A 24,579-nucleotide genomic window follows, 5' to 3' on the forward strand; every position below is an offset into this window, starting at 1 on the left:
AAGCCCTAAGCCCTAAGCCCTAAGCCCTAAGCCCTAAGCCCTAAGCCCTAAGCCCTAAGCCCTAAGCCCTAAGCCCTAAGCCCTAAGCCCTAAGCCCTAAGCCCTAAGCCCTAAGCCCTAAGCCCTAAGCCCTTTACAGGGCCCGATAAAAGGTTCCTATCTCGCAGGTTTCTTTCTTTCTTCTTCTTTCTCTGTACTTAGTATTCTCGTTAAAATGCACTCTTTTGTTTAAAGAACTGGCTGGTAACACCTTTAACGTTAGCTCTAACCGTGTCAGGGTGCGGGCTGGCAGGACGGTATGATAGGAGATGACTGGTAGGAACCGGTCGTAACAGATCAGATTCCCATTGACAGGTACAGGCAGGGGCAGGCTATTATACAAGACGTAGCTCGAAGAGCTACAACAGGATCTAGAACTGAAGTTCAGATAAACAGGTCGGAGATCACGTGCCGTAATCTTCCTCTTACTAAGTAAGCATCACGGTTCGCACCGTGACAATCTTGGTAGTTAGAGATGTATTTTCTTATACATAGTAAGGGCGGGTAGGTCAATAACCTTTTAATATAATAAAACCGGGCTTATAACTAATAGAGATCGTTAGGTTTAATAATTTATAGATTACTAATAGAAGTGGTAAAATAAATACTTTTAATTCTCTAACTAAAAAAAATAAAAAAGATCTACTCCTTTTAAATATTCTATATAGACAAGGCTAACTAAACGATATATATATAACATATCAATATAGTGGTACGTATATCTTCGGGTCGTTTATACTTATCTTAGGTGTGGCACCATTGAGACATCCTGGACCTTTTGCATAGGTGACACCTCTCATTTCGACACATTATCCAGAGGTGGGAGCATCCATACTGATTGGATCTACCCAGCCACGAAGGTTCAGACATAAGGAGCAAGGTGACTCCCCTTTGGTTCTTATCTCTGCCAATGACAGCGGTATGGGTACCTGTTATCAACATGGAATTCTCCGAACCCACCAGCTCTGCTATGCAGTGATCCTGATCAACATTCCATTTCCTAGTTAATCCGTTGAGCGGGGCGGTTCGTGCATTCACACAGTGATTCAAGTCTAAAGGAGGTGCTTATTTCTTTCGGAATATTTCTGGAGCAGATCCCAGATCTGATCGGCACGGCCTCGATTAGCAGCAAATTGCAAAGTTCTACCCTAAAACTTCAGTAGACAGTGAATAATGAAAGAGAAGAAAATTTCCATCGAGCAGATGTCTGCTAACAGCAATTGGAAACCTAGAGAACCGTTAAATAACCATGCTACGGTATTCCTGGACGCGCGACTTGTCAAATGGACGACATCAGTACATCTAGGGGTCGGCATAACATTGCTGGGACCTTCGTCTACCTGGATTCCAGGTATGTGCTTTTGCGCTACCTTTCAGGCACGCCAATTGGGTGGATGATCCTTGTGAAGGAGATCTATTTCGTCATGCAGCTATCTTCAATTAGCTTATTTCTTTTTCTCCGGTCGATCCTGGCCTTCCTTTCAAACGGCCGTATTCAATATAAACCCTTTTCAAAGGAGGGTTTCCCCGTGGCTTTCACACACAATCTCGTTGTACTTTCGAATTCCCATCGCATCCTGGATACTTGTCAGTGAAATATTTCGCATCATGGAGCCTAAGGAGTATGCTCCTAGCCTCACCAGCCGGAGTACATCGTTCATACCCTCCGACCAACAGTCCGACAGCAGAATCATTCTGGATGATGAGAAGTTGCCGCCAGTCGACGGAGGAGTTCAAGCATGGCTGTTCCTTATGGCATCTGCAATGCTCGAAGCTCTAGTTTGGGGTATGTGATCATTGGTCGAGGGTGAATTGTTAGCCAAACTAACACGCGAGTAGGTTACGCATTCGCCTTCGGTATATTTCAAGACTACTACAGTACACATGAACCATTTGAAGATTCAAAAAACATCGCAGTTATTGGGACTTGTGCCATGGTTAGTCGTCAACATATTCTAGGCCCCCCTTCCCTTGCTAAAACAAAACCCAGGGTATCGCGTACCTGATTGCTCCCTTGGCAATCATTTTTATGATTTTAGTGCCTGGGATTGCTCGCTGGGTGTCGACCATTGGAGTTGTTATCATGTGTTTGTCATTGGCACTGAGTTCCCTTTCCACCAGCGTCACGCATCTTATTTTGTCACAAGGGATTGGCTTTGGAATTGGTGGCTGTTTTGCCTATACTCCCACTATCTTATTCATGTCTGAGTGGTTTGATAAACGAAAAGGGCTTGCCTTCGGTATTGTCTGGGTGAGTTATGAACTATTCTGCAGCCGGGAGCTCCTTACGGCAAGGTGAACTGAAACTGATATATCTCATTAGGGCGGGTCAGGTGTGTCTGGGATAGTCTTCCCACTTGCTATCCAGTGGCTTTTGAACCAGTATGGGATTGAAGCCACACTTCAAATATCCTCAGTGGCATTGTTCGTTCTTGCTGTGCCTTTTCTCTACTTTCATCGACCGAGAGTTTGTACGACAGAAATTGCGTACCACCGTCTAAATTTTCGCTTCTTGCACAACAAAGTCTTCATAATTTACCAGCTTGGCAACACTCTGGAAGCAATCGGGTTCTTCCTGCCGACCATCTACCTTCCAACTTACGCGCGCAGTCTCGGTGCCAGCGACTACATGGCGTCTCTCACAGTCATACTCGTCAATTTGTTTTCAGTTTTTGGATCTATCATCATGGGATTCCTTTCCGACCGATTTCATATCACCACCTGCATCTTGATGTCAACTGTCGGTACCGTCATCGCGGTCTTCTTTGTTTGGGGCTTTGCCGCCACTATCCCTCCGTTATACGTCTTTTGCATTGCCTATGGTCTCCTCGCGGGTGGATTTTCTTCCACGTGGGCGGGGGTGTCCCACGAGGTGCAGAAGGCCAATCCACTAGCAGACGAGACTGTAATATTCCCATTCATGGAAACAGGGCGTGGGATAGGCAATGTGGCAAGTGGCCCCTTAAGTGAGGCTCTTCTCAAGAGAGATAGCTGGCGAGGACACGCATTGGGTGCATATGGAACTGGCTACGGGACACTCGTCATTTGCACCGGCGCAACCGCATTGATAGGCGGCTTTTCCGTTGTGGCCCGGTATTTAAAGTGGATATAAAAACCAGTGGTAACGCACAGCAACCATGGCCGATCATTTTGTGATCAAGGGATGTTTCCCAAAATCCGAGGCAAGGTGTGCTCTTAAAATATCATCAGTACAAGTTTACAGGAGCATAGAGGACAAGAAAAACAAGATTACGAATACGGCTCGTCGTATTTGGAATAATTTTTTTTTTACAATTGGGTACTGTAAATACGCTATCCAACATGCGCAGGTCCCTTGCAAGACATTGAAATTGATGATTGTGCCATATTACTTCGTGACCCAGCCCCAGACTCTCCAGTACCATGGCTTAGGAGCATCGACTTCCTTTTCGTAATGCAAGCGCCCTGTGTCAATATCGGCATCGGCCGCACGGACAAATGATGGACGGAAAATCACCTTGTGCCCGACATAGAGCACTACAAAGACGATGGGGCAGATGTAGGCAACAAAGAAATCTGTCACTCGGAAATGTGGGATGAAAGAAGTGAAGCCCTGGGTGAGGGCGATAAGGATGTTGAAGAAGAGACCGTACCAAGCGAGGTATGGTTGCAAGATGGCCTTATACGGAAGGGTATCACGAGAAATCCCGCGGTTTGCCAATACACGCATGAACGCAATATGACACGCGTTGATCGAGGCCCAGGTCACAAAGCCTGCAACGCTAGAAAGGTTCACGAGCCACGTGAAGACTTGACCAGCATCGTTGGAAACGTTCATGAAACCCAGCAGACCAAACAAAGCGGTAAAAGTCACACTAATATAGGGGACACCATGCTTGGTAACCCAGCCGAAACAAGCTGGGGCAAATCCTTCATTGGCCAATCCAGTCAGGACTCGACTGCCACTATACACATTGGAGTTTGCGGCTGATAAAACCACGGACAGAAGCACGGCATTGATCAAGCTTGGAAGAACATTTACTCCTGCCAAATCGGCCGCGATGACCATAGGCGAGGATGATGCGTTGGTTGTCGCGGTAGTGAGTCGACCGTTGTCATAGGGGACAACGAGCCCAATGAAGAAGATCGTCAGGACGAAGAAGAGGAGAATTCGAACAAACGTCTTGCGGATAGCCGATGGAACTGTCTTTTGTGGGTTTTCGGTTTCGCCAGCCGCCACACCGACAAGCTCCGTGCCTTGATAGGAGAATCCAGCTTGAATAAGCACCGCCCAGAAACCAACGAACTTGCCTACCGATGCCGGTAAATGGGAACTATATGTAGCAAAAGCCCCCGGCGTGCTCCAGTAACGAAAGCCCAGATAGCCCTGCTCCCCAACTCCGACATCGATGCAAATGGCAAAAATGATGAAGCCGATAACCGTGGCCACTTTAATTGTGGAAAACCAAAACTCCACCTCTCCGTAAAAATTGACGGGGAGAAAATTCATAGCCGTGATAAACACCCAGAACGCCCCGATGAATATGGCAATATTCAGACTAGGATCCCAATATTGGATGATGGTGCCGGTGGCGGTCAGTTCGACAGCAAATGTGGACGCCCAATTGAACCAATAAATCCAGCCCATAGAGAATCCAAGGCTTGGGTCGATCAGCCGGGCTGCATATGACGTGAAGGCACCGGGGATTGGGATAAAAGTTGCAACTTCGCCCAACGAGCTCATGACAGAATAGACAATGGAGCCGACAAAGATGTAGGCGATCAACGCGCCCGCTGGACCAGATTCGGCGATGGCAGTGCCGCTAGAAATAAAGAGCCCTACAACAGTGGTGTTAGATTTCGTGATCTTTCAAGCCGAGGATTTGAAGGCAATAGAGTATACCTGTGCCGATAGTTCCGCCTGCGACAAAAGTAAGTTAGCATGTCCCGTAACCTATCTTGATCAAGAAAGCGAAGACTTACCGATCGCAATCATCTGTAGATGTCTGCTTTTCAGCTTGCGTTTCAGTTCCCCAGGGTTGGAGGCGTCTGCGTGATTTTGCTCGGCATCGGCCTCCTTGGTGTCTTGGAAAGCATTATCCGACTCTGCAGAGATCGCATTTGCAGAGGTTTTGGTATCGTTTTGTTCCGCAGAGGTATTGTGAGAGACCATTTCGGACATGGCTGGACTACCAAATAGGGGGCTTATATCCAATTGTAGGATTTGAATGCAGCTAGCTGAGGTTATCACCACTGTATATTTGTTTCCAAGATTGTCGAAAGTTCAAAGAATTTTCTGCAAAGGCTTCCAAGAACGGGCTCGGTGGGGTTCCGAGAATAGATCCATGGGTGGAGTCAAGAATCTTAATTATTTTAGGTAAGTGGCGTTGAACCGCCCGGAAAAGGAAGGAACGGGACCTGGAGGTTGTAAAGTTCTGAGCATCTCTACGTTGTACGGAGTATGGAAGTACCAACGTGCATTGAGTACACACCTCAATAAGCAAAATACTCATTAGAGTTACTTAGAATCACAGTCGATCTGAAAAAAAAAAAATCATTTAAATCTGTTGAAAGTCATGTGACTTCTCTGTTTGCTCCCAGTACTTCAGTCTAGCTATGTTGTAGTGCCTGTACCTACAACATAGGTAGTTTCTCTCTCTGCACGCATACAGAGATTTTCCAGTCACATCTACAACTTCATTTGTAGCCTGCATACCATCTCTATCAAAATCCCAGAATAAATGTACGCATAGACACATGTCCGCGAAACATGTACGCAATTACCACAAGTGCTCATAGGATTCAAGCAGTTTTGGTGGTAAGATCATTATAGTTATGTTGTACGTCGGCTACAACATATGTTGTATGTTGTACTTCGTACAGAGGACTGAGAGTTTTTCCGGTTTCGGGAAAACCTCGGCTTGTACTGTGCTGTCTCGGAATTCAGGCAACAATGACGACTGTTCACGTGATTACACCTGAAAATTCACACCTGAAAATTCAGAGTGCTACTGAGATGTTTGCAGGGTTTGCTTCCAATGGATGCCTCAGGAAATGTCCAAAATGGCTTTTGCCAAGCACTTGGTACAGATCTACTGCCTAAGGCTTATTGAGCCCCCTTGGAGCAAGCGAATGCTTGGTGCTGGTTACACATAATGCGTGGTTAGCAACTTGTCGGCCCTTTGCTTTTTTTTTTTCTAAATTTTTTTTTAAATTACGGACCCTCTAAACGGAGGGCCCGCCACCCATATGCAACATGCCACGCACACACAGTTGTACCTTTGACTAGGCGGACCGTTCAAAAGTTACATGTACAACATAAATGCTGGGTTTCAGTGCTACCGAAGTCTTCAAAAACTAACCAAAACCTAGGACACATAACAATCTGGTTCATTTAAATACTATAATCGAGTTTCAGCCTAGGTTTTAGGGAGCCCCTTACAACATTACATTTTGTAATCTAAACCTACTCCTTGATTTATTTAAATTTGTTGTATCTAGGTGGCGGATCCTTCTAACGGAGAGTCCAGGTCTTGAAAAAAAAAAAAAAAAAAAAAAAACCCAACGGCCTGTTAGCACAGTAGATACCATGCGATCTTTGCAGAATCAACGGCAACAAGGTCCACCATGAGAAATTCCAACTTGACACCAGTTGACATTCATGTTTACAATACTACAAGGAGATCTTCTGAAACCGCCATATCTCATACCCTAGTACTACATGCGAACTCATTTTTCTACTTGCCTATGTAAGTAAGATGTTGACGCAGACTCGGTCGCACTTCAGTCAAATTGGCCTGGTCTCAAGCCCCAGTACCTGGTTCAAGGGTCAGATCAAATTTTGGCTTTTGAACGCTCAGCATATTTCACTTCCTTTTTCTTTGGGCCGGCAAATCCAAAATGTGTACGTCCCAACTTTCTGCAGCTGGATTTCCTCCGCGCCTTCCGTGATCCAAGAAAGACGGAAGTGACGATGAATGTGTTCAAAAGGGTAGTGAGGAGAGTATTCATCACCCCAGTGAACTTGATCGGTCAGTCGTGTTTCAACAATCAGTTAACACGGACTAACCTGAATTACTCGGTGGGCAGCTTGGCAGCATGGTCGATTTACCCACAAGTTACAAATGGCCACCTTGCTGGGGAGTCAACACGCAATCTCAACCCACGGCAGATGTTGGGCTTTTGGCGACTGGCACTCCGCCACAATGCGGACCATATTCCAGCTTGTCTTCAATATGGACAGTCACAGCATCCCCACCTGTGCGTTATCTCAACGACTGAGAACTGAACAGACTGGTCATCAGCAAGGATTCATCAGCAAGGATTTCCCCCTCTCCCCGCATCTTCCATGCCCGTGCACGCTCGATGCTTCGATCCAGGCAGTATCGTGCGGACACACAAGCGCTGGCTGCTTGTCAAATTCTGTTCTTGCGCACAAATTTTTGGGCGATGACTAGTCCGTCCCTGGTCGACCAATTCCGAAGCCGTCGACCTTTGAACTACACATCATCGACCCAGAGTTCTATGAAATCCTGTGCTCCCGAGAAAAACCGAGGAACAAATAGCTACATTTGACTGGCATGTTTGAGGCACCGGCCTCGGCTTTTGGCTCTGTCAATCACCGCCATCATCGGATACGTCGACAACCTACGAAACCGTTCTTTTTTCAGCAGCGAATTCAACAGTCAAAACCTATGCTCCGGAGAATGATTGATAAGCTGCGCAAAGTAATGCGAGCATGGAAGGAGAGAGGTACCCCGCTGCCTTTTTATGGCCTACACGACATCGTGGTTGTGGAGTATTCAATGGGTCAAATCGTTCCGTCATTTGAATGACTCCGGTTTCATACCGTAGTGGCCAAAGACCTTTGAGGCAATTTTGAAAGTTAATATTAATTTAAAAAGTTTCGCTGGTTTGTCGCCTTGTTGAACCTGCTTCAACTATGGGTAGCTGTGAGTTTCAAACCTCACATTGGCCCGGCAATTGATCAGAAAGTGGAAACTCTGCAACTAGCTAAATCGATCATTACTTATCAAAGCGCTGGTGGAAACTCAATAAATGATGAGGCCAGTGTGCCTAAACGCACATTGTTATATGCGTTTCTAGACAGGAGGCTTCCCCCAGAAGGGAAGGAGTCTAACTTGAGTCGAGAAGGGTTTCACCTATATCCCGGCCGTAGGAAAAACGACAGCGAGGAATTTGACGGCACTTAACCTCCATCTACTTAAATACACAGACAAGCTACGAAGGCTACGAGACGAGCTCAACTGACTCTACCGCGATGGAACAACAACTTTGGCAGATTACGAAACAATTCTGTGCCCTGTAAGGTGTCCATTCTCAATGGAGTTTATCGAACGCATCTGACAACGTAGTAGACGTCCGCTATGCTTAGGGGCCTATGGTATGTCGGGCTTTTGTCTTCCGATTTCCTCTGCCGCGACTTTTTCATTTTCGTATTTGACTCCCACAAAGAATTACCAACGCCGTGGCAACAAGGCTTCAAGGTAGCCCTCCAGATCAAGTAATGACTTGCAATGAATGGATCATCCCTTCCGGAACACGGTGTCTTTATCCGCCTTCTGTTTTCCGGTTTCCCAGTCCTTATCTTGACTATATGCACCAGACACCTGTGGTAGGTAGGTAGATTTAATTAACGTCCGGCAGGGAGCAAGCTTTCGCTTGCTCCCGCGACCTCCCATGGGGTATTGGGACGTGCAATGCTATGGTTTCTATTAGACAAAGATCCTTCTCCACAGATTGCAGTTCATGCATTCGTAAATGCGAGGGCTGAGTAGCCAGTTGGTGACGGCTGTCTCCGACGTGTGAGCCGGCCATCATGGGGGTGAGGGTCCCGGGGGGTCCAGGTGTGTGATTGGCGGGTGCCAAGCCAGACACCTGTGGGGATGACCGGAATAACTATTCAAGAAGATTTTTTCCCAGACTAGCAACTTCATACCGGAGTAGTAGATGGACCAAGAGAGTAAAAACCCCGAAAAGTAGATGGTTGCTTTTAGCAAGGGTCCATGTCAAGTTCCCGGAAAATTGTGGCGATTACAAAAAGAATCTCAGCCCTCGCGAAGCTGGTCAACAGACGTTAGTATATGATTGAAATGGAACAATCAAAGGACGTCCGCATGCGGAACTACAATAGACTGTCTTGATCCTCTGCAAGACTGCAGTGGATGACCGAATCGTACGAGACATGTTGAAAGGTCTTCCGCGAAAATGATGTCAGGGCGTTCGCGCTGTGATAAAGGACTGGAATGGACACCCAAGGCAGAGTGAAAAGAACTTACGCTAAAATTCAAAAAACTTCCAACGGATCTTTGTCGTCTGGGACTGGTCTGGTGGATAGATGAGGCACAGATACGGGATACAAGCGGCTGCCAGTCATAAAATAAACAATGCATGTCATCAGCTTTTGACCCCAAAGGCAAAGCGCACGGGGGTTCTATACACCAGGGATAAACAAGAGAAGTGAATAGGGCTGTCCTCGAATTATAACTCAAATTTTCTTGTCCTCCTACGATCGATTGATATTTCGAGCATTTGAAAGCTAACCGCGCTCCGGCCAGGGGCGTGGTCCGGCTTTCAACCCCTTGCTTTACACTCTCCACCACTAGACAGTTGAAATTAGAATACTCTGTAATCAGCGGATTTCTTGGTGTGGATGCAAAATATGAAATTCAGCAGGGGCACAGGAAAAAAGAAAACTGCCAGGCCCCAGAACCTTTAAGGCGGAAGATTCCTAGTATGGCCTTGATTTTCCGAACTCCGATGTGGCTTCGGGTTCAACGCCACTTGCGATCTGTCGAGATGTGTGGTGCCACCCTGAGACATGAACAAATGCCTCAATGGCGTCATGCCGAGACAGATAAACTATATGTGATGTTTAGTCAGCATTGTCCGCACAGATTGCTTAAAAGGCGCGGACCTTGTCATTATTTAGAAGAAATTCAGAGTATTTTTTCATACCATTTCAAGTGTTCTACAATCTCTTTCACGATCTTCCAACTAGGATTTGATAATTTTTTAATAACATTTAAGCCAGAATTTATTTTTCTCTCAAAGGCATCAAGCTCCTCTCCAATGCCTACAGCACAGGTATTATAGGATAGGATAAAAATTGCGGCTATCCGGATGGCCTTAAGCGCCGTTGGTAGGATGACCTGTGAACTTTGAGACAAAAATCCACTTTTTTCGGTGTTAAAAATCAAAAACCAGTCATATACATTTCCCCCAAGGTTATTAACTCGGGTGAAAGGACTGTTGAAGCCGTCTCAACCTCTTAAGTTTCAGATGCAGCGCCATGTGAGACCACACTCACCTCCACTGTATCACGGCAGACATGTCCCCTGATACATAGCTCCTAATTCAGCATGGTGTAACACCTTTTATGGATCCTGACGCACCTCCTGCCAGGACTCTAGGGCTCAGTCTTCAGTTCATGGATGCGATGGAAACACCCTTAAACTTCTCTCTGCATGTCCGCATATCTACACACATGTTGTAAGAGGACAGAGTTGGCATGACTTGGGAACTTGTCACACCTGAGAATTGGGATGTCCAAATATCGGGAGTATCCAGCGAATCACTTCGTAGGGTCATCTACAAAAAAGTCGTGGATCATAACCAAGAGAGAGAGAGGCCTACAGATGCAGTGATGCCAGTCCACGCGCTTTCCTGGCCTTTTTCTCAGGCTCTAATTTCGAATAGAACTATCTTTCCTCGGGCCTGAAGTAAGTTTAGATGTGCTTATGGGAATAGTTCAATCAATTGGTAGGTACCTATATTCCATTCAATTTTAGTCGAGCAAGAACGGAGTACATATTACCCTTTGTAGCTTCTCAACATGTTCCATTTCTGCAATTTTCAGCCGCCACGGATACTATCTCTTGGCTTTTCATTCATTTAATTTTATCCATCCAATGCATACGATCCACAACTATCGACACTCTCGAAGGTCCGCTTGTGATCGTTGTCGTGGGCAAAAGTTGAGATGCGAGCGCGATCTTATGAATGGCATGTCTTGCGAGCGATGCCTCAAGGCCCAAGAAATGTGCATCACAAGCATGAACCGCCCTGCACCGGTTACTTTACCCTCAAACCATGGTCAGAACCTACTTGCACGAGATGACCGTGAGCGCCAAAGATTCGATCAAAGGCATGAATCAATGTCTGTGCTTCATAAATCGTCCGGCTCCAGAGTGGAGAAGTTGTTGCATTCCCCTTCTCCGATCCCAGAGAGACGCAACATGGAAGAGCACCATTACTGGGGAGAAGCAGCGGCAATGCCTAATTTTCCTGGAGGCAGCTTTCCTGCATCCTCAGCAGACATTAGGTTTAATATTCCCCTAGGGATTGGAAACTTCATGGCTCCAGTTGAGCATTGGGGTCATCCTCATTTAAGTTTGTCAACCGATGCCTATAACCTAGTAAGTTGGAACATTACGGGATACAGACCGGCCATCTGCTGACTATTAATCACCGTAGCCTTGTGATTGGATGCCATCGAACCAACAATATCCTTGCGAGGCAAAATCTTGTTTTTCCTCTGTTTTTACCAGTATTGCTCCGACAAGCACTAGGCAAGCCACTGAAATTGCAATTCCCGAGCCTGTTCAAACTAAGCGTCTCAACTATGACGAGAACGAATCGCTATTTGCAATCAAGGACCTTCCAGATCCAGTATGGGAGGATCACCGAGACCTTGCAACTATAACCAAGCCTCTTCCAATAACAACATGGCAAGAAGGTCTACCCTCTACTTCCAAGCTAGAGATTCGTAAGAGTCTCTTGAGATTGAAGGGGGGGATTTTAGAGGATTTAGAGCTTTTAGAGACCAGATCGATGCTTATACAATCTTCACCACTTTTCTGTGAAAATTCTGGTTTCTCGATTGAGACACTTGACCTTCCAATATATCGTCTACTTGATCATTCTTCTTGGCTTTTGGCAATTGTTCGATCTTCATGTGGTGCCACGGAAGAGAGCTTGGAGGTTCTACTTGCTACACAAATATTTGAATCGGAGGGTGGTGGATGTGAAGGCTCTTCGTTTATCCTTCCTGGTGAAGGCTCTTCGTTTATCCTTCCTGATGCTGGCGAAAATGGTGGAGATGAAGATCTCACCACAGCATCCCCACATGATTCCGGGTATCAAACCACTGCAGCATCTCCGGATCCAGCGACAACTCCCACAGTCCCGAAATGCGATATAGCATTGTGGCTAGGTATATTGGAGGCGCATTGTTCACTAGTTCGCATCTACCATGCTGTTTTCATGCGGTTATACCAACTATTTCTCATCATTCCCCCAACTGATGCAGCCACGATTCTGTTGTTACCGAAAGTGCGATTTGGGCAGTTCATTTTGGAAGGAAACCTCGTTGTCCAGGTTCAATCATTGGTCGATTTTGGCTCCAAAATGATGGAAGAGCTTGATCAAGCCCTTAAATTGCGGTCAAGCTCAGCTCAGCCCCAAGAGGATCGATTCAACCCATCCGAAACAGTCCACCAAAAAGATTGGTCAACGTCAATCCGCGAAATTGTCTTATCACAAGAACAAGAACATTCTGAAATGTCGTTGGAGGAAATAATGAAGTGCTTGCGTCAACTTGTCAAAGACCCAGTGGTTGATTAGGTATGGTCTATCGGAATTCTCAACAACATTTAAGAATATCTACTTGTTCCTTCAATTTGCATGTTTCTAGAACCAGGCGATTTAGACAAATTCAGTTGCCAAATTATAAGAGAAAGATGACTAGAAGTGTATCTACCGATCATTTCAATGAAGAGTCACGTAAAGTTGAAAAAGTGTATCTTCATACTGTTGATTCTCACAATCTGGGCCAAAAAAGGTGGTAGAAGGTTCCTCTATGGTTCAGCAAAGAGAAACATTGGTTTGAAATGGAAACTATACCATATTCGATCCTTTTCAATATGAGACCACTGGTGTTGATGGGCTGCCGCAGTCTATGCATGAATGAATAGTTCCGCTCGACATTCCCTGCATGTTCGGACACCGAGTCCGAGTCCGATTTTGATTTAGAATCTGTTTGACAATCCCTAGAGTACGGAGTTCAGCAGACTCAACTCCACCTTCAAAAGGAACGAGTCGCCTCATTGCCACAGAGAGATACTTTTCAATCGAGGAAGAACAGAAGTCTTTTCAACTCATTTGCCAATCCGCCCCCCTCCCAACAATGGCTATACCTGATTTCAAAGATGTTCCTGATCTCACTGGAACCTGGGTATTGGTAGGATTTCCTGATTTGACTACTTGCCTTTAAAATGGGCTAACATGATGATCAGAACCGAAAGCTGTCGACCGATCCAGATGAAGTTTTCGTCTTGGTAAGAGCAATAGTAAATTGGTATATTGGCATGGTCTTGCTAAGAATGAATAGCAAGGTGTACCTTGGGTTGTCCGAAAGGTCTTGCGCCACGCCCGACTTGATGATGATGATGATGATGATGAATTCATTGACCCGATTTAGCTCGCTTTACATACATGCTGCTATGCGGGGGTTGCGTCCCAGAGCCCGCTCCCGACGATAAATGGTGGTGCATTCCCAGTATGCAGATCCACCCTGTGAGCAGGACTCGATTTCTCGAGGTCCTGCCACCTGAAAAGTAAGGCCACAAACCGGCCGGCGTAATGCAAACAAGACAAAAGAAATGTAAAGAAAGTCAATCCATCTGCCCGGTGTAGATGGTTTCCCGTAGTCCCCGCGGGCGCAGAGTGTCCCCTTCTTTCTCTGCAATGCACCTTCCACTTCTTCACTTCTCTACCTCCACTTCTTCATCCAGCTCCCCGAGTCACCGAGTCCCTGTATCCCCAGGACTGCCAGGTCTACTTGCTGCATCACTCCGGCAGGTCGAACACGAATAGGTTCGGGTCATGGCGCCATGCTTCTTCGTCTTCATCGGCAGCGTGCGTTGTTCTCCATGTGCGTTGGTGTGAGGTGACCTCGGCGGACCTGGCGCCCGGCCACTGTGATGTGTTCCCTGTTTCTCCAACATTCGCAGTGTCTTGGGTTGGTTTCGGTTTTGAATCCTCCTCCCCCTGCTCCTTACCCATGGCGACCGAGTCCACTGACTGAAACTGTCCCAAGAGTCCCGATGCGATCATGAACTTCGCCACGATCGGCGCTGCCTTCACTTCTGTCAACATTGCTTGTTCTCCAAGCGTTGTCGACACCCCCTCCATAAACAATTCCTCCACCATCTCCGACCGCAGTTCCTTCAGAAGCGGGCACTCCAGCAAGACATGCTTCACACTCTGGTTTCCCAGGTCACATTGACAGCGCGGTGAGTCGCTTCGCTTGATTTTGGACAGATATTCAGCAAGTCCGATGATACCTGTGCGGAGTTGGATCAAAACTGATGTTGTCGCTTTCCGCAGGCCCTTCCAATAAGTCAAATTTGACTTGCTTGGCACCTCGATCATCCTCCTCGTCCTCCTCGCTGTCCTCTTTGATCCTCCCTTTGTCCATGCCTTCTCCCACGCGATCGTCGATTCTCGCTTCACACTCTTGCTCGCTGCGGCGGCAAGCCGGATAGATCGGTTGTGGTTGACATTGGTGTTGACATTGGTGTTGTCATTGGTGTTGGCATTGGTGTTGGCATTGGCATTGGTATCATGAATGTTGGTCTCGGTGGTGGTAGCTGCTTCTTTTGCATACATGTCTGCAGCCTCATTCCCCGGAATGCCTTCATGTGCGGGGACCCAGCGTAGTTCCACCTGGATTTTATCATTGCACCATTCCAACAGCCGGAGACATCCTTCAAGATATACCTGGCCAGATGGCATTCGTGGGTTTTGGATGGCTCTGAGCGTCGCCTGGTTATCTGTAAAGATGACCACTCCACTCTTAGCCAGACAGTCCCGCCATTCGTTGTCATCATTGAACCTTTCTTTGATGACTTCCAATGCCATCTCGATAGCACGTAGCTCGGCAGCGTACACAGTGGCGTCGTCGTCGGTCCCCATATTACACAGCCTGGCTTCATTCCGCCTGTATGGGTATGCCGGGTACACTGCGGCCCCAATGCCGCCTTGATACCCGCTCCCATCGGTATAGAGCCTTGCTGGTGCATAGAGTTGTTCGGTGGTTCGCTTGTGTGTGTTTATTGCTCGCTCTCTCTCCTCAATGTATACCCTTGGTGGCTTGGTCCATGGTGCCTGGATGTATGCCTTCCTGCTCTCCCAAGTACTCGCCAATGGCCCCAAGGGTGTAGTGAGGCAGCCACCCTTCTTCCAGGTTTGGGCCTCCATCGGTGTATACCCCCCCCTTTGCTTTTGCATGTGTCCTCTCTCCACTAGCATTGTTTTCGGCACTGCGTATGCCGGGCCTGTACGTATACGAATAGCAGCCAACTGGACTAGCCGGTCAAGCTGCTGCTGCATAGGTAGCAAATGCAGTTCAATATCCAGTGCCTCCCTAGCAGTTGTTTTGAAGGCACCGCTCATTAAACAGGCTGCCCTTGACTGGATGTTTGCAAATTGTTTCACGTAGCTTCGTTCTCTTAGTGTGCTGGTCAGCGGTGAGTGCCAGGCAGCTGCTCCGAAGAGCATCTGTGGGATCATCACTGCTTGGTAGATAGCACGCATAGCGGAGAGAGATGCTCCCCATGTGGAGCCAGTCAGTCCTCTTAGTGCTTGTAAACTGACGCCGGCCTTAGCAAGCATTTGCTGCCGGTGGTGCTGGAAAGTTAACCCTGGGTCTAGCCAGACCCCGAGGTACCGCTCCGCTGTTGTGGTGGCCTGTACTGTGGTGCCCTGCAGTACTAGTGGTGTGTGCTCTTCCCCCCCAGATTCCGGGTTAACGAAGTGGATAAGGGCATACTTCTTAGGATCGAACACCGAGGCATGCCTAGCTGCCCAGGCGTCGGCATATTGGCATGCCTTTTGCAGCTTTGAGATGGTTTCATGCTCATCCTTCCCGATGACAATGAAGGCAACGTCGTCTACCCATCCACTTGTCTTCACACCCTCACAGCCCTCTACCAGATCTGCATTGTAGATTAGGTAAAGGATTGGAGAGAGAGGTGACCCCTGTGGGATACCAGTTGGTGTTGGGATACTCTCTGACACCCCTTCTGGTATACGGATTCTAGTACTTCGGGATGTAAGGAATGCTTTCACCCAAGGTGCGAGCTGACCGAGTCCCCTTTTGCGGAGGTTGTAGAGTAACCTTTCGTGAGAAACGTTATCGTACGCTCCGGATACATCAAGTAGTAGCATGCTTGCTATCTTGCCTTTCCCCCAAGCTCTTCGTATCCGGCCGATGATCGACTGGATAGCATGGTCGACTGAGATTCCCTTCCTCCCGCCGAAATGGGTATCCGGAAGCAATTTGTATGTTTCCACTGCGTAGCTAATTCGTCGGGCAACCACTGCCTCGAGGAACTTGCCGAGTGTATTAAGAAGCGCAACTGGCCGGTATGACTTCGCAAGCTGGTAGTCACGCTTACCAGCCTTACGTAGTACCACTGTAATCGATTTCTGGAAGTGTGTTGGGTTGGTACCAAGCCGTATGCACGCGTTGTAAATTCGAGAGATGGTGTCGAGTACTGTCGGTATCTCAATAAGCTTATGCCATAGGGAGTTCGGAAGGCCGTCCTCTCCTGGCGCTTTGTCTGGTGGCGATGCTTTGACTGCCTGTTTGATCTCTTGGTGTGTGATCTCTGGGAAGCGGATTGGCCCTCGATTGATCTCCGTCGGATCATGGTTGATCACCTTCGAATCGATGTCAGAGAGATCTGCCGGTGGCGGTACTGGGAAGAAAGCTTGCTGGAAAGCAGCTGCTTTCTCTTCGACTGTCTCGGCTAGTCCCCCTGGTATCTTGATTGACGGCGTGACCCCCTGGTCATATGCCCCCTGCCGATTTCTTGCCCATTTGCTCATCCTCCACATACCGCCAGGACCCTCCTCGATAACCTCCTGTACCTTACGGCGGTGGTATCGACGGAGCGCGATCTTGATCAGCCGGGTCTTCCGGTTTCGTGCTGCTTTGTATAGCTCTTTGTCGTAAGGGTCCCCTGTCCGTTCGTGTCGACGGCGGAGCTGTCGAACTTCTTTGACTGCTTCCTGACACTCTGGTGTGAAGCTGGGATTTGCCCACTGCGAAGGGATCGCCCATGGTGTAGAGATATCGACTGCGTCGTTGATGATTTGGATGAATGCTTGGCACTCAGCCTCCACATCGTCGGCTGTTGTGAGGTTTTGGGGGTTGGTGGTGGTATTGGTGGTGGTGGTATTATTCGTGTTGGTGGTGGTGTTGGTGAGTTGTCGCTCGATGAATTCTATCAGCTTCTTGTCGTCTGTGGCCTTCCAGTTTCTCCTCTTTGGTGGTTCGTATGGCGGGGTACCGATGTCGATTGTTGTCACTACTGGGTAGTGATCCGACCCATGATCGGTACCGACCTGGCATTCAACCACCCTCTCTGCTAGTGTGTTACTGACAAAGGTGAGATCTAGGACCGATGCCTGCTCGTTTCTTCGCCATGTCGGTGATCCAGTCTCTGTCGTCAGTGACAGATTATGAATCCCCGCGATATCTAAAAGTCTCTCTGCTGCTGCGGTCGCTTTCGCTTTGGAACCTATTCCACTCCACGTTGGGTGGTGTAGGTTCATGTCCCCGATCAGGATATGTTCTGCGTATGGTCTCTGGGCAAGCTCTCTATTGAGCTTTTCCACCGTTTCACCATCGTCGTTGTTATATATGTTATGCATAAAGAGGTCTGTCCACCCATCTAGATGGTTCCTCCGCAGTTTCAGCAGCTGGTATCCTTTCGACACCGTCTTGCATGACCAGGAACCTGGATCGATCCGTTTCGACACGAACAGACAGACCCTGGCTCGTTCACCTTCCAACTCCTTCGGGAAGACTAGTTGGTGGGTGGCCTTGTTTGGGTAGTGGGTTGTTGTTGATTGAGAGTTGATCCAGGGTTCCTGAACCGCAATCACATCCGCTTTCTGGACTGCTTTGTCTGACAGAAATGAGGCCATGACTGGATGGGCGTTGTGTGCATTGTATTGAATTATTTGGAAGTAATTCATTGAGATGTGGTGGTGTTGTTGGTGTCTGTTCCTGGATCATCACTGTGCTCCGACGCATCATGGAACTCCTCTTCCGCATCTTCGTCGATTTCAGCAACTTTGTGTCGTACCAGTTGGTATCGCCGAGTCGTTCGGGGTTGTTCATCCATAACGTAGTCCTCCGCCATATCATCAGCTGGTGCTGTCATCCTCCTCTTCTTATATGACGTCTGGAGCTGTTTCTCCGGATCTGTCATGAACTGCATAGTCTCTTGGTTCTGTGACCTCAAAGAGCGAGCCGACTGGCTTACTGCTGAGGCAGTTTCAGCGAGCTCCTCTGGTATGATAGGTAGATCGTCATCCTCCGACGTTCTCGATCTAGTTCGCATCACATGGCTGGGCTCCTTTCTTCGTTGGGGCTTCTCCACCCCAACCTTTGTATACATCCTCCGAATTTCTTTTGTCGGATGCGATGCGTTCTCTGTCGGATGAGGTGCGTTCTCTGTCGGATGCGATGCGATCACCGTCCGATTCGATGTAGGTGCTGCCCGATATATCGTCGTGCGCTGTGCAGTTTGCTGCGGCGCGTGGATTGGGGTATCGAGTCCCTGTTGGGACTGGGAGGTAGTGGTACTACCCTTCGTAGTCTCCCTTTGCCGGAAGTGGAGTGGCACACGATGGAATAGAGGGCTGTTAGCCAGTGCTAGTCTTGCCCCTTCTTTCGCTGCTGTTCTTACTTCGCATGCGTCGCTCGTTGGCCTATGGCCTCCGCCACAATTGGCGCATTTCACTTCGACGTCCCCTTGCTTAGCACACTCCCAGGTCGGGTGTTGCTTCGCACAGTGGCCGCACTGGTATTCGTTTAGACACTGTGAGTGTACATGTCCTGGTTTCTGACATTTCAGGCATAATTTCGAACGGCCTTCTCGGCAGAAGCGGGTAGTCTGGTGCACTTGGTGCTGCCAGAGCGTACCCTGCGTGATCGCCTGGTTTGCAACCACCGGGTCGGTGAATTCAATGATGATAGAGCCTTCACGACGCTTGCCAGGTTTTACTAGCCAGCCAAGGTGGAGGATTTCAACCTGGGTATCACCCCATGAGTGGCTGTTTTGGCGTACCAGCTCCTTCGCCATCCCCGCCATCGACTCCTGTGTCAACAGCATCGTCTTCGTATCGATACCGCGCGCTACTACCCCCCATGTCGGCTTCCTAACATGTGCTGCTGGGCCGAATGATTTCAACCAGCCGTCAGCATGCTTTCGTAGCAACTCCGCACCGGAAGCGCTATTCGCCGTCATCTTCACATCCCCAGAGGGGAGAACCTTCGCCGCTAAGAAGTGGCAGCCACCACCAAGGGGGGCACTGGCTTTCCTCCGGGCGGCTTGCTCCCGTGTCCTCTCAGCCTGCTCGACGATCTCCCTTGGTGTCCGCCGGCGGAGGGTTTCGCGGGTGTCGCTGTCACGAATCTTGACGATAATCTCTCGATCTTCGCGGAGCTCAGCTGGCGAAACTCCGATCGAGGATGATCCATTGCTTGTCGGGAGAGATGGGGGGGGGCCGGAGCCGGTCCCTTGTCCCCATTTCTGGAGCCGTGCCCAGAAGGCTGCCGAGTCGTTCGAATTGCTTGTTTGTGTGGACGGTGTCGTTGCTGTTGCTTTGATCGCCGTCGTAGCTTTTTCGATGCTATCCATACGCTGGTCGAGTCGGTTGAGTGCCTGTTGCACCTTTTCCATGACCTGAACCTGCGGTTTGTCCCCCTTCAGGGAGTTCAGTGCGTATTGCTCGACGGATTTCACAAAGTTGATAATATATATCTCACCTCTTCCGTCATTTTCCATTGTGTTCAGCACCTCTCTAGCACTCTGAGCGAGCTCCTCCATGGTACTAAAGTGGTTCCGTGGTTTCTTGGGGGGTGCCTTTGAAAACTCTGTTTCAGGGGGCGAATTTGGTTTTCTTCCACCACCGGCGACAGCCATCCTTCAATTCCTATAAAATAGGATCAAAAGATAGAGCCGGAAGTTAGAAAGAATTTGAACTAATTTTGAGAGCCTGTAGGCCCTTGGTTGGCGAGATAGAACAAAAATTGAATCTGGGCAAAAAGAGTTGTTTTCGCCACGCCCGACTTTCATTACAGATTTGCCAGACCATTTCTTTATCCGCAAACAGCAACGGAAACCTCAAAGAAGATTGTGATCTGGCCGACAACTTGAAACCAGTCACAACACTTCGTATTACTCAAACTGTCCATCCAGGGGGTTTTGACAGCGAAGGAAGCTATTCAGTCGATGGAAGACTGCAAGACTTTTCGCTGCCTATTTTCGGAGATATTCAGATGCAGCTACAGTTTATCGACAGATCCGATATACTGGAAGACTCCATCCGCCAAATTCTTGAGGTGGCTAGCCTGAGCGACAAGGTTATTCAAGAAGTGGCCCGGAATGCGTCTAAGGGATGGGATGCGGAAGTAATTTGGGGGTTTGAAGAACTTGACGGAAAGAAATACTTGACTCGAAACATTAGCACGACAAAGGAGGAGAACAAAGTTATTGCGAGGATGGTTTATGATGGTCCAAATTAGCTTTTACCTATTCTCTGCGTTGTTAATTCTATATTATCAACGCAAATCGGAAAATTTGAGTGCACCGTATAAGACCAGTAAAAACAGCATACTTTACAAAATCTCATGTTTGTGTCCATTACTCATTTGACTGAGTCCTTTGGGCTATGATGATGATGATGATGATGATGATGAATTCATTGACCCGATTTAGCTCGCTTTACATACATGCTGTTATGCGGGGGTTGCGTCCCAGAGCCCGCTCCCGACGATTAGACTGCGGCATATCCGCTCCAATGGATATCAGATCGATCCTTATATCCGCAATTTGCGGATATCCTTGGATATCCGCACTAGCATAACTCTCGCTTACTTTCCCCCTTATAGCCTGTCACATGATCTTAATGCAGCTTACCAATATTTCCTTACCACTGAAATAAACGCATGTTTGGTCCTGACAGAACCAACCCCTTCAATCGACAGTCGGCCCTTTGAAATTTTAGGAAATAGACATGTATCGAAGGTCTCCTTATACAGTATTTGTAGGTGGTGTCGTAGTTTTCTTATTCCAACGTTTTCATGTAAAGGTGGCCGTAGATTAACGATTTTGTGGTAAATTACATGTAGAAATATATATTTAACTACTGTTAACTATGATAAACTTCGTAGGAGATAGAACATGGAAAATCAAAACCTTTATTATTGGATAAGTTCGTTCGATTTTAGGCTCAAATAAAAGCTAAGAGTCCCAGCTCTCTACTGATTATTTTCTTAATCCGTTTTGACTACTAGAACTTGAGAAACCCGAGATAAAAGTTCTCAAAATGCGGACTTTGCGAGTTTCGATGTCTTGCGGATATCTTGTGGATATCCACAAAATATCCGCAAGATATCCTCAAGATATCCTCAAGATATCCTTAAGATCCGCAGGATATCCTCCAATTATCCGCACTAATATACAATACAGCCAATCATTTAGGTAAACCATATCGAAAGTAAGTCTAAGTCAGAATATCCTAGTACGTTTACTTTACCCCTGATTCAGGGGCCCTGAAAACCTCTACTAGTTTAGATGTAAGCTTCTCTGTTCTTTTAAGCACCCTACTACACTATATATTATAATTGTTAACTTCTCAATGTCTCAATCACAGTTCTCATTCACCAATTCGGATGTGGATTTAGCTTCTGATCAGATTTATCCTGACAACTTCTCTGATTTTTTGGGTATCCAAACACCGGTCCCATCGATATCGCCGACTCGTTTAACTCGTTCAACTTTTGCGCCCTTATCCCTTACTCGTGTTGGACCTCCCCTTCAAAAGCACTGGGTTTTATATCCATCTGATTCTATATGTGATGACATGGAGGACGTACGCAATAAATTCGTTAGTTGGTGGCTTACAACTGAGTATGGATCTCAGTCTGATATTAAGAATACAATTCGATGGGAATCAAAAAGCAAATCGGATATCTGGGACAGCTTCTACCAGGTTGCGAATGACAAAAATGGAAAGCCGAAGGTTATGTGCAAGGCATGTCTCTGTACAATTGGCCATCCAAGATTCCGGCGTGCTGGTTCTTCGCCTATGACAGCGCACCTCAAAACTGGCGCATGTTCAAAAAAAAGTGGCCTAAGAATCGACCAGCTTATCAAAAGAATGGTATGTCAACCAGGGTACTTAACTGGCGTTACTACAGTGGTTAAGTTCTTTACAATTTAACAGCTAACATTGAGTACTTTAATCTAGCCAGGTACCACTAGTATATCATTTACCCAAGACCGTCTCTCCGATGCTATTCTGAGATTCATTTCGACTGCACATCTACCCCTTCGAGTGATCGAACACCCCCAATTCCACCGCATGTTAGAGGTTGCTCAACAATCATCCACTAAACTTACAATTCCATCAGCACGAACCATTCGACGTCATCTCGATATAACAATCCAGAATAACCAGAAGGGGATTCTACAGAGGCTTCCAGAGGGGTGTCGGCTATCAATAGCCTTGGATTGCTGGACTTCTCCTTTCCAGCAGGCCTTTATGGCTATCACTGGTTACTTTATCGATCATAACTGGGATTATTGTGAGATTCTTCTAGGCTTTGAGCCTCTTCATGGCTCCCATACTGGTGAAAATCTCAGTAAAACCGTGACCCAGATCCTAACAGAGCATGGTATCTCGGATCGTGTCCTATCAGTGACTACAGACAACGCAACCAACAACAATACTTTGATGCAGAGTGTCCAGGACCACCTTCAGTCTCAGCATTCATCAGATCTCTCAATCTTCCGCGTTCCATGCATCGCGCATGTGATCCAGCTGAGTCTGAATGAGCTTCTTGGGAAGCTTAAGGCAGTGCCAAGCAATAAGGAGATCGAGTTAGAGTGGTCCGAGGAAAAAACCCACTCTTTCCAGAATAAGCGCAATACCTCCGGCAGTATCCAGATCACATATACATTGAAAAAGGTATATCTTCTACCCCTAGATCCTTATAATGGCTAGACTAATAAAAGTATGGAAGATCCGAGGACTAGCAGTCTTTATTAATGCAAGCCCACAACGTCGGGAGGCATTTATAGCCCTTCAGCCGGAGCCTGCATTGATTCCAATCCAAGATGTTCGGACACGATGGAATTCAACATTTCTGATGCTCAACCGTGCCAAGAAGCTCCAGCCATTCTATGATCAGTATTGTACTGATCATCAATATCTTTATTTCAAGCTCGATCAAGAAGAGTGGCGTCAAGTCGAGTATCTTCTTCTTCTGACAAAGCCCTTCTTTGATTTCACAATGATGCTATCAAAGACAAAGGATATTACCGCACACAATATCTACAGTATCTACAATAAGCTTTTCTCTCATCTCGATGCAGCCGAGGCGAAGCTTAAGAATAAAGGTGTGATCTGGAAGAAACGGATGTTATGGGCACTCCAAACAGCAAAGAAAAAGCTCTCCAAGTACTACACTGCCACCGAATACGAGCCTTATGGTGACATCTACGCTCTAGCAACAATCTTCTCTCCATCAAAGAAGCTCCGGTACTTTTCCTCGACTGATTGGCAGGGCGATATTGATTATGCGAATCGTTATCAAGAGGTCCTGAGCCGAGAGTTCGATCGATATAGGAAGATGCTTACGCATGATACTAATGACCCAGCGGTACTGGAGACTTCTGGAGTAGCCATCGATGAGAATGATGACTGTGATCTTGATGCTGCTTGTGCATCCCAGAACCAGCCATTGGAAGAGCTTACAAAACCAGATGACGACGAGATTGCACGATATCTTGCTCGTGGAATTGAGCGACAGAAACCTCGACTTTTCTGGAAGGAATATGAGAAGAGCTTCCCGACCCTAGCTAGGATAGCAAGGGACATTCTATCTATCCCTGCTAGTGGTGCTGGTGTTGAACGACTATTCAATTGTGCTCGTGATATCTGTCATTACCGTCGTGGTCAATTGAAGCCGAGTACAATCCGTGGCCTGATGCTGCATCAGTTTGCTACCAACTTTGATCTTCGGCAAGAGGAGCTGGAGATTATCAAAGAGCATCTATCTCAAAGTGAAGCTGCTTTGCTAGATCAAACTCGGAGATCATTACCACAGCTTGAGGTCTTAGAGCCTATCAGTGATAACGAGGAGGAGGATCAAGAGACTGGACTCGAGGCTACCCAGCACACTGAGAGCGGTGATAATGACTCGGATGATGATAGGGCTGAGCGATGTAGACGGGCAAAAGGAAAACAACCTCAAAAACGACCATGCGAGGCTGTTGAAGAGGATGATGAGCTTCCAGAGATGCTGGTCGATGGGAGTATTCCAAGTCGTTCAGGGCGGATTCGAAAACAGCCAAGGTTACCAGATGGCTTCCAGTTAGATCTGTAAATAGCAAATAGGTCCTAGAAGATTCAAATTCATAAACCCCCCCAAAAAAGCATAGACTGAATTTCTGA

At 47.4% G+C, this 24,579-nt stretch overlaps 6 protein-coding genes across 6 annotated transcripts; 3 read left to right on the forward strand and 3 right to left on the reverse strand.

The window, feature by feature from the left end:
* Positions 1-1,647: 1,647 nt before the first annotated feature.
* Pdw03_2320 (MFS monocarboxylate transporter, putative) lies at positions 1,648-3,151 on the forward strand (the record flags this gene model as incomplete). Its single annotated transcript, XM_014680553.1, has 4 exons — positions 1,648-1,825; positions 1,879-1,976; positions 2,030-2,290; positions 2,363-3,151. 4 exons carry the CDS (start codon positions 1,648-1,650, stop codon positions 3,149-3,151), a joined length of 1,326 nt encoding a protein of 441 aa, XP_014536039.1.
* A 255-nt stretch (positions 3,152-3,406) lies between these two features.
* Positions 3,407-5,200, reverse strand: Pdw03_2321 (Amino acid permease (Can1), putative; the record flags this gene model as incomplete). The annotated part of the gene is made up of 3 exons (XM_014680552.1): positions 3,407-4,857; positions 4,922-4,939; positions 5,002-5,200. The coding sequence occupies 3 exons, from the start codon at positions 5,198-5,200 to the stop codon at positions 3,407-3,409; spliced, it is 1,668 nt and encodes a 555-aa protein (XP_014536038.1).
* Positions 5,201-6,918: 1,718 nt separating this feature from the next.
* Positions 6,919-7,306, forward strand: Pdw03_2322 (uncharacterized protein; the record flags this gene model as incomplete). Its single annotated transcript, XM_066100146.1, has 3 exons — positions 6,919-6,922; positions 6,980-7,049; positions 7,108-7,306. 3 exons carry the CDS (start codon positions 6,919-6,921, stop codon positions 7,304-7,306), a joined length of 273 nt encoding a protein of 90 aa, XP_065955546.1.
* A 3,970-nt stretch (positions 7,307-11,276) lies between these two features.
* Pdw03_2323 (Zn(2)-C6 fungal-type DNA-binding domain) lies at positions 11,277-12,663 on the forward strand (the record flags this gene model as incomplete). Its single annotated transcript, XM_014682555.2, has 2 exons — positions 11,277-11,456; positions 11,515-12,663. The coding sequence occupies 2 exons, from the start codon at positions 11,277-11,279 to the stop codon at positions 12,661-12,663; spliced, it is 1,329 nt and encodes a 442-aa protein (XP_014538041.2).
* Positions 12,664-13,887: 1,224 nt separating this feature from the next.
* Pdw03_2324 (reverse transcriptase) lies at positions 13,888-18,036 on the reverse strand (the record flags this gene model as incomplete). Its single annotated transcript, XM_066100147.1, has 2 exons — positions 13,888-16,037; positions 16,554-18,036. The coding sequence occupies 2 exons, from the start codon at positions 18,034-18,036 to the stop codon at positions 13,888-13,890; spliced, it is 3,633 nt and encodes a 1,210-aa protein (XP_065955547.1).
* A 47-nt stretch (positions 18,037-18,083) lies between these two features.
* Pdw03_2325 (Reverse transcriptase, putative) lies at positions 18,084-20,042 on the reverse strand (the record flags this gene model as incomplete). Its single annotated transcript, XM_066100148.1, has 1 exon — positions 18,084-20,042. The coding sequence occupies one exon, from the start codon at positions 20,040-20,042 to the stop codon at positions 18,084-18,086; it is 1,959 nt and encodes a 652-aa protein (XP_065955548.1).
* Between the last annotated feature and the right edge of the window lie 4,537 nt (positions 20,043-24,579).

The sequence above is a fragment of the Penicillium digitatum genome, chromosome 1 (genome assembly GCF_016767815.1).
Source record: "Penicillium digitatum chromosome 1, complete sequence".
In the NCBI taxonomy this organism is placed as follows: domain Eukaryota; kingdom Fungi; phylum Ascomycota; class Eurotiomycetes; order Eurotiales; family Aspergillaceae; genus Penicillium; species Penicillium digitatum.